General features: G+C 44.7%; 1 protein-coding gene across 1 annotated transcript in view; it reads left to right on the top strand.

Moving 5' to 3' along the window:
• Window positions 1–374: 374 nt before the first annotated feature.
• The window catches only part of LOC147901962 (beta-glucosidase 6-like), a 59,458-nt gene continuing 44,306 nt past the window's right edge, over window positions 375–15,526 (top strand). The window contains exons 1-9 of the mRNA XM_087374531.1: window positions 375–964; window positions 1,092–1,158; window positions 1,299–1,357; window positions 1,460–1,535; window positions 1,631–1,699; window positions 1,804–1,891; window positions 1,998–2,256; window positions 10,857–10,975; window positions 11,132–11,349. Of these exons, the coding sequence (XP_087230657.1) occupies window positions 785–964; window positions 1,092–1,158; window positions 1,299–1,357; window positions 1,460–1,535; window positions 1,631–1,699; window positions 1,804–1,891; window positions 1,998–2,256; window positions 10,857–10,975; window positions 11,132–11,349 (1,135 nt within the window). The 5' untranslated portion in view covers window positions 375–784. The remainder of the gene's footprint in view (window positions 965–1,091; window positions 1,159–1,298; window positions 1,358–1,459; window positions 1,536–1,630; window positions 1,700–1,803; window positions 1,892–1,997; window positions 2,257–10,856; window positions 10,976–11,131; window positions 11,350–15,526) is intronic.

Genomic DNA, 15,526 nt, shown 5'->3' with positions numbered 1-15,526 from the left:
GATCACGTGACGAGCTCGGATCCGTTTTCAACTTTCAAGTGACGCTTAATAAAAGCTTTCTGCCTTTCTGCCTCCTGCACAGTCATCGAGAGTGGAACTTTGAAAACTTGCAAGTATCTTTGTTCACGCCGACGTCTGTGACCGTTTGTCTCGTGACAGCTTGTGTGACGGACACTAGAGCTGCTCATTACCGTCTAGATTACGCATTGTCGTCTTCAATCTTCCTCCGTTGCACTTCAAAAGTTGGCGTTCCAAATCCGAAGTCGCTCGACCTCCTTTGCAGTGAAACTAATAAAGCTGTGTGAATTCCGCCTGCAAGGTTGCTTGCGTGCGTGTGTGTGTGTGTGTGTGTAGAACGAGAAAGAGGTTATTACAATTACAATATACACAAAGTTACAACGTCCTCATTGATTCTGTTCATACAGATGTGTTGAATCTCTACGTATTTTCTCACCTGTGTCCAATCTTCACAGTGAAAATCAAAATCTAGCCGTAGAAATCTACAGTCGTACTTCCAGGGGTCTTTTGCAGGTGAATTATAGCTGCCTGTCAGTGCCTGAATTTGAGAGGTAAGTTATGGTGCAAGTCGGTGTGTGGGTATTTTCCAGATACAACATTCAACTATTGCAGATCAAAAGTTGACGTTGGAAATCAAAAGTTGGCGTCTTTTGAGTGAATTGAAATACTGTCTGAAATTTCTGAGTCACAAGTGTGTGTATATAAATCGAGAAGACGATACAAGTTGAATACAACAACTTCTTCTCTTACCGTGCACGTCCCTTCAATGGCATCTCTTCCTTGCCATCTTCCAGTTCTTCTTGCCTTCCTGTTCGCCGCTCCCGGCCTAGCCTTCTCTGCATCATCCCATCGTCCCACCTCTCCCTTCATCCTTTCCAACTCAACCCTCTCTCGAAGTAGCTTCCCCGATAATTTCACCTTCGGAGCCCTCACTCTCGCCGTCAAGGTTCGCCTTCTTTCATATTCCAGCTACGCTTGGAGCTGGCTTCCATTTGTTGTTCCGTTTCGGATTGTCTCTATATTATACTATGTAGCAACATTGGTGACGTCTGTTTCTGTCTCCGGTAATGCAGCACGAAGGAGCCGCTGTTGTCGACGGAAAAGTAGACAGCCTTTGGGACGCTTATGCTAGAAATGCAGGTTTTCCTCTTCTTATATTCTGCGTTGTGCGATGGACAGCGACCTGCTTTTTAATTAATCCCGCACCTTCCTGAGAAAAATTATCGTTCTCTATTTGTTGAGAACGTGAGCTCTCACGCTCGTTTGCCTGTCATACGCAGACGTCGTCCTTGATGGGAGTACTCCTGCTGATGGTGGAGATGAATATAATAGATATGAGGTATACAGTCTTATTGTCTTCCTCTAAGATCTTCAGAGCAAGCACCGTGCCTCACTGGCTTGAGGGCTTGCGTATGACATTTTGAAATCGGGTCAATTGTAGGAGGACATCGAGCTTTTGGCTGACCTCGGAATGGACGCATTTCGATTTTCTCTCGCGTGGACAAGAATTCTTCCCAGTGCGTGAACACATTTCAACTTATAAGTGTATTAGTTTTCTATACGGAAATCTCTTCTTTAACGCTACCCTGCTGTCTAATGTTATGAAGCGCAGACGGTAGTCAAGTTAACGATGCGGCGATAGCACATTATAATGACATTATCGACTCTTTGTTGGAAAAAGGTATTGGGTTCAATATTAGCTTCTCTTCTTAAGATGCGCTCTATATTTCAAGATACATTACGTTTTGAAGATCCACAATCTGTTTCTATTTATGAGTGAAACAGGGATAGAACCGCATGTGACTCTTTGGTCGGAAGATCACCCTCAATCGCTGGAAGAAGCCTACGGCGGTCTGTTAGACGCACGATTTGTGTAAGCTCCTTCTCCTTTAAGTTTGAAGTCGCCGAAGTCGCCGAAACGGTCAAGCCAGAATCTGCATCTAGGGGCTAACAAGAGTGCCCGTTGCGTTACGATGCAGGCAGGACTTCGTAGTGTACGCAAATGTCTGTTTTGCTGCCTTTGGGGATAGAGTGAGGCATTGGATAACGCTGGACGAGCCTAACGATTACGCAGCTTTGGCGTATGCATCGTCGCAGAGCCCACCAGGGAGATGCACGCCGAGCAGCGACTGGGGCAACTGCACTGCGGGCAACTCCTCGACGGAGCCATACATAGTGGGTCATCATCTACTACTGGCACATGCGGCAGCGGCGAGGCTATACAAACAGCAATACCAGGTAGAGAGTAGCTGTTGTCGATGCAGAATCGTAATGCGGCGCTGTGGTTTTGAATATCATGGCTGTTAATGCAAACAATAAAAGAACTGAAGAAGAGAGAGAGAGAAAGAGAATGGTTGAAAAGCCTGCATACGTAGATGTAGCAGCAACTTATGCAAGAAAACGTGAACTATGGGGTAGCATGCGCTGTAGAATTGACTAGCATGGCTGTTAATGCGAACAATGAAAGAATTGAAGAAGAGAGAAAGTGCGAACAATGAAAGATTTGAAGAAGAGAGAAAGACAGAGAGAGAATTGTTGGTTGAAAAGGCCTCAGGATAATCTCCATCCTGCTTCTTTCGACCTCGTCCAGCTCCAACTGCACTCCAGTCCTCCGCTTCAGCTTGTCCTCTCTAAAGGAGTACCTTCCAATTCATTACCTAGATCCGTTGTTGTTGCTCCCTCATTCAAGATCTCCAGCGTCCAGCAGAAGTCTCTGTTTTATCAGGCCCTCTCGTTAACCTTCTTGCAAGAATCCCAAACACCCAAAAGCACCGTGACCTCCACAAACAATTTCCATCCTCTGGAAATCGGCTGAGACAGAACCTTCAACAAAAAAAAGTTGGTTTGGACAACCACTGCGGATTCAGGTACCGCCCATAGTTCCAGGTCCCAAAGCTGCGAATCGCGATCCAAACTGCAAAGCAATTTCTGCCATTACACTTGGAAAAGAAACGTACCAAAAGCGGCTTACTACATTTATAGTGCACCTGGGGAGCGGGACGTAACATTTCGAGCTGTAGCTTTGGCATTACCATTCTCTGACGTGGAGAAATTATTTGTAGCTATAGCTAAAAGGAAGATTTCTGCGAACGGGATTCATTCTCTGACGTGGAGAAATTATTTGTGGCTATACCTAAAAGGCAGATTAATTTCACCTTCAACGTTTCGCTCTGTGAACGGGATTCTATCCCTTATGGAAGGTCTGTTCGGGGACAGAGGGTCACCACGTCCAAGTCAGCCCATGCTTCCCAACCTTTCACAAACGAGGAAAGAAGCAGGATGGAGATTTGAAAAGCCTGCATGCGTAGGTCTACTGGACTCGGGAGCATTTAATGCAGCGCTGGCTTGGTTGAAACGGAGATGTGAGGGAGCTGTGAATGTGAGAGCTGCACAGTTTTGATTGGCTCTCCCATCTCACTGTGTACCAACAAGGCCAGTGCCTGCTGCCACTTTACTGTTCGATGCTGAGAAAATGGAGCAGTGGTGCTGGAAATGGCACCCTCCAAAATTAAGTTGCGGAATTAGTGGCGCTTCAACACTCCCTTGAAATCTGTGCAATGCTCCAAAAACCATCACCAAAGTCGCAATTTGTGCACCACGTGCACTGGCCCTTATAGACATGAATGTGCAGAACGTGAGCAGGGGACTTCTGTGAAATAAATGTGAAGAATGTGAGCTCTCACAGATATAAGAAGAGGAAGTTATTACGTCTCGCCTCTTTCTCTTTGGACCTGTTTGCCCGCCATGGGGTGCGGTGGCGGTGGCAGCAGATTCCGCCACCGGTGGCCAATAGAGTCCACATAGGCTCTGGTGGTCTGTTTTAGCCATCGGTGGCCAAACACCCAGTAGTCATTGTCCAACTGGCGATCGCAACCATCTTCAGGAGTGCGTGGCTTGAATCCCTCCTGCCACTCATCCTCCCACCTGTGCGAAAATGTCTATCACCATCACACCCATCATCGCAGAAACAAGCACTACTTGAGGTACTGCGCAGACTCCCAATGGGAGCCTTGACGGGGAGAGAGAGAGAGAGAGAGAGAGAGAGGGAGGTAGGAAGCCATTAAGTCTCACGAATCCTAAGAATTGCTGCCCATCATGGACAATTCGAGTAAGGAATGCGATGACTTATTTGCAAAGCAGCAGCAGCTCAACTAGTTAGGCATTCTCCACCTAAGCTGGTTGCCCACGTTCAATCCCCTTGGGAATCCCCTATTGCTTGTTAGCATAAGCCATGGGTCGATGTATCCCTCGTAGTTGGCCATGTGTGTTTAAGTAGGGGGGATGAAAGACCTAGACAATGTACTTTGAAGAAGAGCTTTTCAAAATTTTGCAATTTGCCACAAAAAATGGTTTCCAAACTCCTTGGTACAAAGTCTTTTGGAAGCATGACTAGTTGACCATGCTATACATGATGGGTGGTTGTTCTTTAAAGGATGTCTCTGTGTGTTGCTCCCATTCCGTGCTACTATTCTCTATGATATGCACGATTCTACAGCGGGCAGACAAAGAGGGTTTGTAGGCACTCTCGAGAAGATCGAGCCTAAATTTTTCTAGCCACATTTACACAGTGATGTTCATCAATATGTATCTCATTGCCAGGTCTGCCAGTAAGTGAAGGTATCCCATAGAAAGCTATCAGGATTACTCTCCTTAAGATTCCGGATCAACCTTTTTAGCATGGATTTTGTTACGGACCTTCTACCAGCTATTGGTACCAGAAACACCATGTGCGTAACCATTGTGGACAGGTTTAGCAAATTTGTCATGTATATTCCATGCAAAGTACAATCTTTGCACATGACACAGCTCGTCTTTTTCTCAAATGGTGGTATCCCATGTGTGGCATGCCCCGTATTATTGTCTCCAACATGGATTCCAATTTCACCAGTCAATTTTGAAGAGCCTTGTTTGACAACTGTTGTACCAAACTTAGTTTCTCCAACAGTTTTCATCTCCAATCAGATGGCGAGACAGAAGTCTACAACAAGTTATCGTTTGACATTCTGGAGTGCTATGTTGCAGGTGCTCAGGCTCACTGGGAGCAGTATTTACCACTAGTTCGAGGGATCCTGAATGACACTCATTCTTCCAGTGTGAGTCGGACTCCCTATGAAGCAGCTTTTGGCAAGAAATTCAAGTCCCTTCTCACCATGACATCCAAGAAGGTATATGAGGCCGATCTTGATTCGTATCATAGAGACCTATGAGTAGATCATGGAGGCAGTAGAAGACTGCATTGCCAAAGCCCAGGAGACCTACCAAACGCAAGCTAGGCACAGGTGTGACTCCAGCTACAAGGAAGGGCAGTGGGTCTATCTTCGGATCATGCAGAAATGCCTTAATCAAATTAGGAGGAGTGCTCGAAGTTCTCTCATCGAAGCTTTTGCCCCTTCAATAATCAAAGTAGTGAATGATGCGGCCATGAGGTTGCAGTTACCTTCCACATGGACCATGCACTTACATGGATCATATTCTTCAACGAGTCCATCTCTCCATAGCTTCATAGACCTAGGTTATGTGGTGGATAGATTCATAGTGCCATGTGTGCATAGATATCACATGACGATGCACATAGTCAAGGATCACATCATCATCATTACCATGTCATCATTGACAGCGCAGACTACCATCTCATCAGAGACGTGGTAGTGCCACTTCAACATGGCCACATCACAATGCTATGTCATTATACCACATCATCATGTGCCATCTAAGTACGCTGCGTTCCATAGGCATACTTTTCACCTGCAGTGTATTTGCTGCGACTTTACATGGGTGGCACTGCCAACGTGGTGTTAGATAGATGTAGGAATATGAGTACCGATGATAGACTAATCGGGTTGTTCAAGCAATGGCTCACTTGGATTGTTGGACTTCGATCTCCCTAAGGCTGAGCTGGTCCATACATAAAATGCGACAAAAGGTTTTTTAATTGTTCATTTTAGTGCTCGGTTGAAGAGGCTGTAATAGATCAAATGTAGTTCCGATGATTCTGACCTATGGAAAAGTCAGAACGTGACCAATGCGTAGAGCATGTCTTGATAATATGGCATTGTGTCACATTTGTTGACTATTTTTGGCACCACTTGGCTATTTCCTACTCCTTTTTGTCATCAAATTACTATAAGCTTGATCTTTGACACACAATTCTTCCATCATGACTTGGATTACAGATTTACTGAGTACATCTTTCACATGCACGTAGGTTGGATCATGGATACAAAATGCTTTGTTTTGAGAGGGAATATTATAGATTGACAAGTTTCACATGAGACTGATGTAGATAAAATGGAGTCAGCTCTTCAAATAGCAGCTACACACATTTACCCACGTACGAGAGTTGAAAGTCAAATGTGGGACATCATTGATGCCATCTCGAAGATGTGGTGCGAGGGGCTTGACTGGACCCCATATACAAAAGACCCTTTGACTGGTTTGGGACCTGGGTAGTTCTTTAGGACAAGTGTTCACTCAGAGTCTTCTACAGCAGGATCACGGTAAGCCCTACTGGATTTCCTTCAGAATGGGCCTGAGTCGATTACTCTAGAGGTAGCTGTCCATTTGGATCGGACTCGGACCATAAGTTATAACTTTTTCTGTTCGAACGGGATCAATCTACATGGTGCCTTTGGTATGGAAGGGGAGAGGTACCCTTCTCCTGTTGGAAAGGTCACCTCCCCATCTGTAAGCCCCCAAATGAGGAGAGCGTGGGGGAGGGAGACCTAGGGCAGGATGTGCCCAAAGAGAGATTACCTGGATGTGTGGATCTGGGACAGATCTGGAGCATTCATGGTTGGTGGAGTATCCCAAGGATGAAAGGCTGCATCAAGAGCAGCTCATGTGCAGGAAGATGGCGGGGACACATTGTCTTGGATCAGGCCTGGCATGAGGCACTCAGAGGACAGCTTCAGGATGACACAAGGCGTGGAGTCATGGCTAGACTGTGGGCAGGATTGCGACCTGCAACAGACACCAGCAGATGGCATCAGCATGGCGAGCCATATGGCAAGGGTAGTGGGCAGACGAAGGGCCTGTAACAGACCCTGATGATGGTGCATAGGTTGGCGCAGCAGAAGCAGGGTGAACAGGCGCTGACATGGCGGAGGATGGAGCAGCACATGGCAGCCCATATGGAGGGCTGGTTGGGCTAGGCAAAGCCAGCCAACCAGGCCCTATCTAGGGCTGGCCAAGGGCTCAGCCCCTGCATGGAATCGTGGGCCAGCAAGCCCTAGAAAAGAGGGCTCCAAAGGAGCATTTATAGGCAGACCAGGTCAGGGCCTGGTCGGCCTGTTTGGGTCGGCCATAGGCAGCCTGACTGGTCGGTTTTTTGCCAGCCCTTAGGGCCTATAAAAGCAGAGGCTCTTGGCCTCATTTGATCATCACTTGGAGCAGCACAAGTACCAGCAGAAAGGAGCAGCAGGGAGCTTGCCTTAGGCCTCATCACTGGAGGTAAAGGGAGCACACAGGAGCTGCAGACTTAGCAAAGAGTGCTGCCCACCTAGGCTGGTGCAAAGACAGCAAGGTGGAAGGGATCTGGACGGAAAGTCTACAGAAGCTCAAGGTGGAGCACGCGGGCTCGAGTCTAGAGATAACTGGCAGATAGGAGAAGGGCCTTGTGGTAAGATCAGAGGACTACACCATTGGTGGGACTTTGGATCTATCCCTTTTGTATTGTGTCCATAGTTTTGGCCGGAAATATATTATTTTGGTGTCTTCTATATCTGGTTGGTTCATTGTCTATTGATGAGTCTGCACATCTATTTTATGCACATAAGTTAAGAAGTTTGTGATTCCACATCCCACACGCACACTGTGTGAGCCCCTGGGCATTACTATCAGTCTTCCGTTGTGTGTACCCTCTGTTGGGTCATTTCTAACATCTCCTACACTACCCGCGTTGGTGTCTAGATGGCTTCAGCTAGATGCAGCGGCATGGACTCCCTCATGGTAGCGGCACTAGCTAGAGTTTTGGGCCTGCTTTGGACTAGCCTCCATCCACCCAAGGAATGTCTCCTATTTCTTCTAGCAAGTACCTCATGGAGGGCTACCAGTAGGACCATGGCTAAAACTGGTGAGAGTAGATAGGGCTTGCTGCTGTGTCACCGGGGATCTGAAGATGGTAGCCGGTAGGGCCATGGCTGAGCAGATGAGAGTAGATGGGGCCTGTCACTGCCTATGGAGTTGTCTAGGGGCTTAGAGGATTTGGCAGTGCTCCCTCAAGATGGTGGCCAGGATGCAACATAACCTCTAGGACTTCACTTGAATCCTCTGGTTATATAGCCCCCCACCATGGTTGTTGGCATGCGTAGGCAGTGAGCTGGGTCCTCATAAGCAGGTAGCATAGCAGTCAGCATGCCCTTATGATTGGTCAAGCGTCCTATGGATTGCTGACCTGTATCATTTTCTCTAGTTTCTTTTTTTTTCCCCCAAAAAGATTACTTCATTAAGTATGAATGAAAACCACAAAAAAATAAACAGTTCAAAAAGAGCTAACAAAAATCCAAGCTGGAGGCTGAAAATGCCACCTCAACCCTGAAGGACTAAAAGAAGAAATTTTCCTCCTGTTTCTATAGGAGGTTCTTTTCTTTTTACAGCGAGAGGGGAAGGGGGGCGGGGGGGGGGGGATGAAAAGTGAGAATATTTAAACACATAGCTGGCACTTGATTTTTTAGTCTTGCCTCATTCTACAGGAGATTCATGCATCATTCTGCCAAAAGGCAGCCCCTCACTATCTCTTGAAGATAGATGCTTTCTCAGGATTACATGATAGCACATGCCAACATTCATTCATTATCTCAAATTTTCTTTTACACATGCTCCTATTTATTACGCCCAGACTTCTGAAGGTTATTAATTGTGGAGGTTAATACTAGCGGCAAAGAATTTTGAACTGTTCTAATGCAAGTGCAATCTTGCATGCCTTTAGCCAATGGAGTCACTAATCTACAGCTTTGATATTCCTTGGAGCATCCCAAATTAGCAGAAAAAATCATCAACTGCAGTGCAGTACTATGCCCATGATATCAAATACAAATGCAGCAAAGGCAGTGTGCTTACAAACTTCCTTATCTAGGTTGGTAGCAGTGGATACATGGCATTTAGCAGGAGTAAAGGCAGAAACAACGGCAACAGCTGTATTTCTCAAGTGTGTAGGATCCCCAAATCTTTTTAAATTGTGGTTTTGGGATTGCTTCAATACTCACAAAGTAAAATGTGGGTGTTAGAAGAACTGCATTCCTGTTTAATGGCAAGAGATACCACTGTCACAAAAACTTATGCATGAACTAAGTGGAGTTTCTCTTGTTGGAGAGATTTAGCAAAGTACGTCTCACAATGCTTGCCAAGGTAGCAAACTAAATTGGAAAACAAGCTTCTTAAAGGCTTGCTGCAAATATTTCCCACTCTAGAAGTCAAATGGAGCCATGCTGGCATCAATTGCATGACATGGCCTCCATGTACAAGGAGGAGATGTGACATGTTAATGTGGTCATGATCAACTGGCTCACAAAACAAGTCCATTCCATCCCTACTCACATAGAGGCCACCTTAGGTTTCTTGGCAATTCATTGAAAATGTGTGTAAGCACCATGGGTTTCTTGGGGAAATCGATGTGAATTTTACGAGCGACTTTTTGCAGGAACTAAAATACAGAAGTGGCAAAAAACTGACTCCAAGGACATTCTACTTTGAGATTCGATGGTCAATTTGAGAGGTAAAACGATGCATGGAATGGGCAAGAATGTGTAGGCTTTCTCCAGTACCACCTATAGATGCGACACACCTCTATCTTTCAAGCAGATCTTGGTTTCAAGGATTTGGACCTCCAGAACATAGTTTAGATGGAACAATCAGCTAGCTACCAAACAAGGCCATGTCATCCCTATCAAGGCCTGATATTCTGGGTCTTAGGCTGGCTTGCCATTCACTTATCATGTGTTTTAAGTACCATGGATTTCTTGGGAAGGTTATAGGAATTCAAATTTGATATTTGAAAGTAGCGGTGTGCATTCTACTACTCCAAGAAAGTACATCACCGTTTTGAGATGGAGGGTCAATCTGAGAGGTAAATAAATATGTGGAGTGGGCACAGGTTTTCTCAAGGATGCCTTCAATGATGGGACATATACTCTATATTTTGTGTAAATCTTGGATTTCAGAGATTGGTCCATTCAGAACAAGGTTCAAGATGAAATGGGAGGGCCCATCATCAGAAGGATAATCATGGTTGGAAGAGAGGATTCAGTAGTAGTATCCCTGGCGTTTGATAGGATAATGCATAGCTCTCCATCTCCTAGGCTTTCTATTTAGAATAGCCCCAGCATGTAGTTTTGAAGGCACTTCTTTTGGGAAAGGGAATTTAGTGACTTCTGCACTAGGACGAGTTTAAAAAGAGTAACCCCCTCAGCTTGTTTGTATCTTGCATTGACATAACCAGAATCATTGGCTGGCCTCCTGCTTCCCTTCTCACTCTCATTTGCTCTCTCTGGCTTCATGTGACCTCCAAACTTTATTCTACTTAGCCACTGCCCTGCTTCTAGTTACTGCCACTCTCTTTCCCTCTCCCTTGCCCTCTATTCCTCCTCTGTGCCCCCCCTCCTCTCTCTCTCTCTCTCTCTCTCTCTCTCTCTCTCTCTCCCCCCCCCCCCCCCCCCCCCCCTTTTCTATGCCCTACTTCTTCCCTTGTTCCCTCATACTCTTATGCTATATCTCTCTTCTCTCACCACCACGTCCTCTACTATTAAAATAGTGTCCAGTGTCCACAAAGTGAATCAATGACTGATACATGTGTCATTTTCTTTATCTTGATAAATCACTAATGCCTTTTTTTTAAATTAAAGGTGGAACAAAGGGGAGAGATAGGCATTGCCTTATGGTTCAAATGGTATGAACCACTTGATGAGGCCTCTGACGATGACCTTGCTGCAGCACAAAGAGCACAAGATTTCTATTTTGGATGGTGAGCTCCAGTATTCTAGATTCGTTTCCGATTTAGTCAATGTGTGATCCATTATGCAGAACATTGCTAAGCAGTCTAGAGGATACAGCCCACTCTTCACGTGCCTTTTCAAAATTATGTGTTCCACGTTCATAACTCTTTCTTTATGTTGTATAGGTTCATGGATCCTATTATGTTCGGTGAATATCCTATCTCAATGCAAAAGATTTTGGGCACACGGCTTCCTACGTTCAGCACCGAAGAAATTCTCTCTCTCCGTGAATCTCTTGATTTTGTGGGAATCAATGCTGTAACAGCACAATATGTCACCACACTCAATGACACTGCCAGTGATACTGGGTACTACGGCACAGATATGAGCGTCAATTTAACCTGTACGTTTTATCATTCTTTCTGGTTATTCTTGCACAATCTTTATCTGTAAGCTCCATTTGTTTTTCCACTTTCAAACTTGCTAGATTTTTAATGGTCTCAAATGAATGTAGAATAGCATTATGGTAAATTTTGCACAAAGGTTTGAGTTTATCACTTACAGATTTCTCAACAAGGTATTCAATTGTCATTAAAGTTGTCCTTTTTTGCTACCTGCAATCGAGAGCATACACGTCCAAGATCTTGATCCTTAGAACACTACTCTTGAGTCTTAATAAGGGCCCATCGAGACTGCCTGGCCTCCATTGAGTTATCTGTAATTGAAAACATTTAGTTCCACGGACTGGCCAATGAAAATAAAATTCCCTCACTCCTAATCATGGGGATCAGATTCCTGGTGTAGAAGACAAGACCATTAAATAAATCTTTGTGGTTAATGTTTGCCACAGCCATGAAACAAATGCACATTCTATCTCACTATGATCTTGCTCATGGGACGGTTGGGCTTGGTAAACATGGACCTCCTAAAGCTCAACGCACAATTGATGACCCTCCAACTGCTAGACTTAAAGGGTGGTTTAGAAGGTGTGTCAACATACGAGAGCATCACAAGCTCATACCCTACCTTGTAAGCCCTAGCCATCAGCATGGAGGCCTCGACTCTTAAGTCTTTGAGAATCTGGTTTAGTGGCTAGTAGGTAATCCCCTTCTATCAAAACTGATTTACTTAAGACTGAGACATGTACACTCTGGATCTAGAAAAGGGGTAGGGGCAGATTAGAGAAAGGGGGTAGAATTTGCAGAAGGGAGAGAGAGGAAGGGTAAGAAGGAAGGAGATGGGGTAGGAGAGAGGGAGGAAGAGGTGGGAAAGAGAGAGAGAGAGAGAGAGAGAGAGAGCACCTAGGAGGAGGAGGCAAGGATAGGATTAAATGTCACATAAAAAATGCTACATGCATCCCTTCCCATAGAAATTCACCATCAAAATTACACACTCCTCGTAAAAGATAGGGGTACTCTTGGACAATGCACTCTAGATGCCATGATTCGTCATGCTTTGTAGTCCCTTCCATGTGATGACTCATGAGGTACTCAGAAACCCCACAATGCCTCGGAAACATGAAGTACATGACCTCCTTATCCATATGTGGCAGCTACCTTGTTGCGGAAGTAAGTCTATCTCTGAAACCCATAATGCCTCGGATGCATGAAGGACACAACCCTCCCTATCCACATGTGGCAGCTCTGGAAGTATGTGCACATGCTGGCCTACATGTGGTTGCAACAAAGACACATGAAACACATTGTGGATATTGGAGGTGCTCAGTAGCTGCAATTGATATGCTACTTCCCCAATCGTGGACCCTGCAGATGATTGTAAGGGCCATAAATACCGATGAGCAAGCTTTGTGTTGGTATTACCCTTCCTAAGCATAATGATTTTCAGACACGTAAATGCACGTAATCCAAACCAAGTATCTCCTACGTTCATCTCTGCTTGGCTTGGGCATGCTGCTTATTCTTTTTCGTCAATTGTTGAAGAGGCTCCATCATCCTCTCTAAGTCATCTCATGCTTCCTGGTTTTTCACAACCATGTTTACAACTCAAGAAGGCATTCTCATATATTGCCTCAAACGGGCTTGAATGAAGAGATTTGGACTTCACAAGCAGTTGTAGCTTGAATGAAGAGATTTGGACTACTTTTTGATTAGCCTTCTCCTTTAGTGCTAGCCTTCCTCATGGCTGAGTTTGCCCTTCACCTCCGGAGTGCCGACAGAAACTCAGTACGAAGACTTTGTATAAATGGATGCTCAAGTATGTGTGGGTGTGTGGATTTGTATGTGTGAGAGCATACTTTTATACTATGGTCTACACCCACTATTGGGTGCTGATGACGTCAGTGGGGATGTCATAGTAGCTAGTCCCTGCTATGCGTGATGGAGTTTATGGTTTTCAATCTTATGAGTGACTCTTGTGAGATTGAAACTGCACTATGTTGTGTTTTTAGAGGATGAGTTTGGGAATGTTTCTGGATTCATCTAGGTATATGCTTCTTCCGTATTAGCGGACATGCAAATTTCATCTTGTGAAGTTTTCGTCCAAGTTGCAGCCTACTAGTATTGCGATAATTCTTTCTACCTTAAATGGTGCGTTGCCCTACCAGCTAGATTTATATTTAGATGCTCGTTTGGGAGAGACTAAAATGAAATCGTTTAGACTTCACAAGTAGTTGTAGCTTGAGTGAAGGGATTTGGACTACTTTTTGATTAGCCTTCTCCTTTAGTGCTAGCCTTCATCATGGCTGAGTTTGCCCTTCACCTCCGGACTGCCGACAGAAACTCAGTACGAAGACTTTGTATAAATGGATGCTCAAGTATGTGTGGGTGTGTGGATTTGTATGTGTGAGAGCATACTTTTATACTATGGTCTACATCCACTGTTGGGCGCTAATGACGTCAATGGGGATGTCATAGTAGCTAGTCCTTGCTATGCGTGATGGAGTTTATGGTTTTCAATCGTATGAGTGACTCTCGTGAGATTGAAACTGCACTATGTTATGTTTTTAGAGGATGAATTTGGGAATGTTCTTGGATTCATCTAGGTATATGCTTCTGCCGTATTAGCGGACATGCAAATTTCACCTTGTGAAGTTTTCGTCCAAGTTGCGGCCTGATATTGCGATAATTCTTTCTATCTTAAATGGTGTGTTGCCCTACCAACTAGATTTATATTTAGATGCTCGTTTGGGAGAGACTAAAATGAAATCGTTTAGACTTGTAGCTTGAATGAAGAGATTTGGACTACTTTTTTATTAGCCTTCTCCTTTAGTGCTAGCCTTCCTCATGGCTGAGTTTGCCCTTCACCTCCGGAGTGCCGACAGAAACTTAGTATGAAGACTTTGTATAAATGGATGCTCAAGTAGGTGTGGGTGTGTGGATTTGTATGTGTGAGAGCATACTTTTATACTATGGTCTACACCCACTGTTGGGCGCTGATGACGTCAGTGCGGATGTCATAGTAGCTAGTCTCTGCTATGCGTGATGGAGTTTATGGTTTTCAATCTTATGAGTGACTCTCGTGAGATTGAAACTACACTATGTTGTGTTTTTAGAGGATGAGTTTGGGAATGTTCCTGGATTCATCTAGGTATATGCTTCTGCCGTATTAGCGGACATGCAAATTTCACCTTGTGAAGTTTTTGTCCAAGTTGCGGCCTGCTGGTATTGCGATAATTCTTTCTATCTTAAATGGTGCCTTGCCCTACCAGCTAGATTTATATTTAGATGCTCGTTTGGGAGAGACTAAAATGAAATCGTGTAGACTTAATAAGCAGTTGTAGCTTGAATGAAGATATTTGGACTACTTTTTGATTAGCCTTCTCCTTTAGTGCTAGCCTTCATCATGGCTGAGTTTGCCCTATGAGTGTTTGGGGAGTGAGAGAGAGAGCAAGAGAGAGTGAGCTTGAGAGCTGAAAGCTTGATAGCTTAGTTGCAATGGAAGAGTGTGAGAGTGTACAACTAAAAAGGTTAGAGATAAGGTTTTGTCCTAGTGACAAAACCTTAGTAGTCACTAACCATAGTTAGTGAACTTAACTGCGGTTAGGAGAAAAAACCTCTTAAAGAGGGAAAAGTGCCCCTAACTAGCTTATTAAATTACATTGGTCATTGCTGAATTATATCTATAATTCTAACACCCCCCTGCAGTGCCAATGTCATGTATAAGACTGATCAATCACCAAATGGATATAAGTTCAGGGCACTGCGAAATGCCTCAAACTTTACACGTGGTAGTGCTTTGGTGAAAATATGTGCAACGTTGTCATGTGTGGACACAAAGATCATACTGATCTCTCCTGCATGCAACTTCTCTCTGACGTATTGATAGTGAACCTCAATGTGCTTCGTGCGAGCATGAAACACTGGATTCTTTGACACTGCAATGGCACTCTGACTATCAGTGAGAATTGGAGAAGGACCCTCCAAAGACAGATGAAGATCAGCAAATAGACGTCGCAGCCAGACACATTCAACTGTTGCTGTGAAAGCTGCCCTGTACTCAGCTTCACATGATGAGGTAGCCACTGTAGATTGTTTCTTGCTCAGCCAGGAAATGCAAGATTTACCCAAAAACAAACAATTGCCACTAGTGGACCGCCTAGTGTCATAATCACCAGCCCAATC

This window comes from Dipteris shenzhenensis, chromosome 5 (assembly GCF_047967505.1).
Source record: "Dipteris shenzhenensis isolate YYH24624 ecotype China chromosome 5, Dip_SZ_1.0, whole genome shotgun sequence".
NCBI lineage: Eukaryota > Viridiplantae > Streptophyta > Polypodiopsida > Gleicheniales > Dipteridaceae > Dipteris > Dipteris shenzhenensis.
This window is presented reverse-complemented; position numbering and strand designations above follow the sequence as displayed.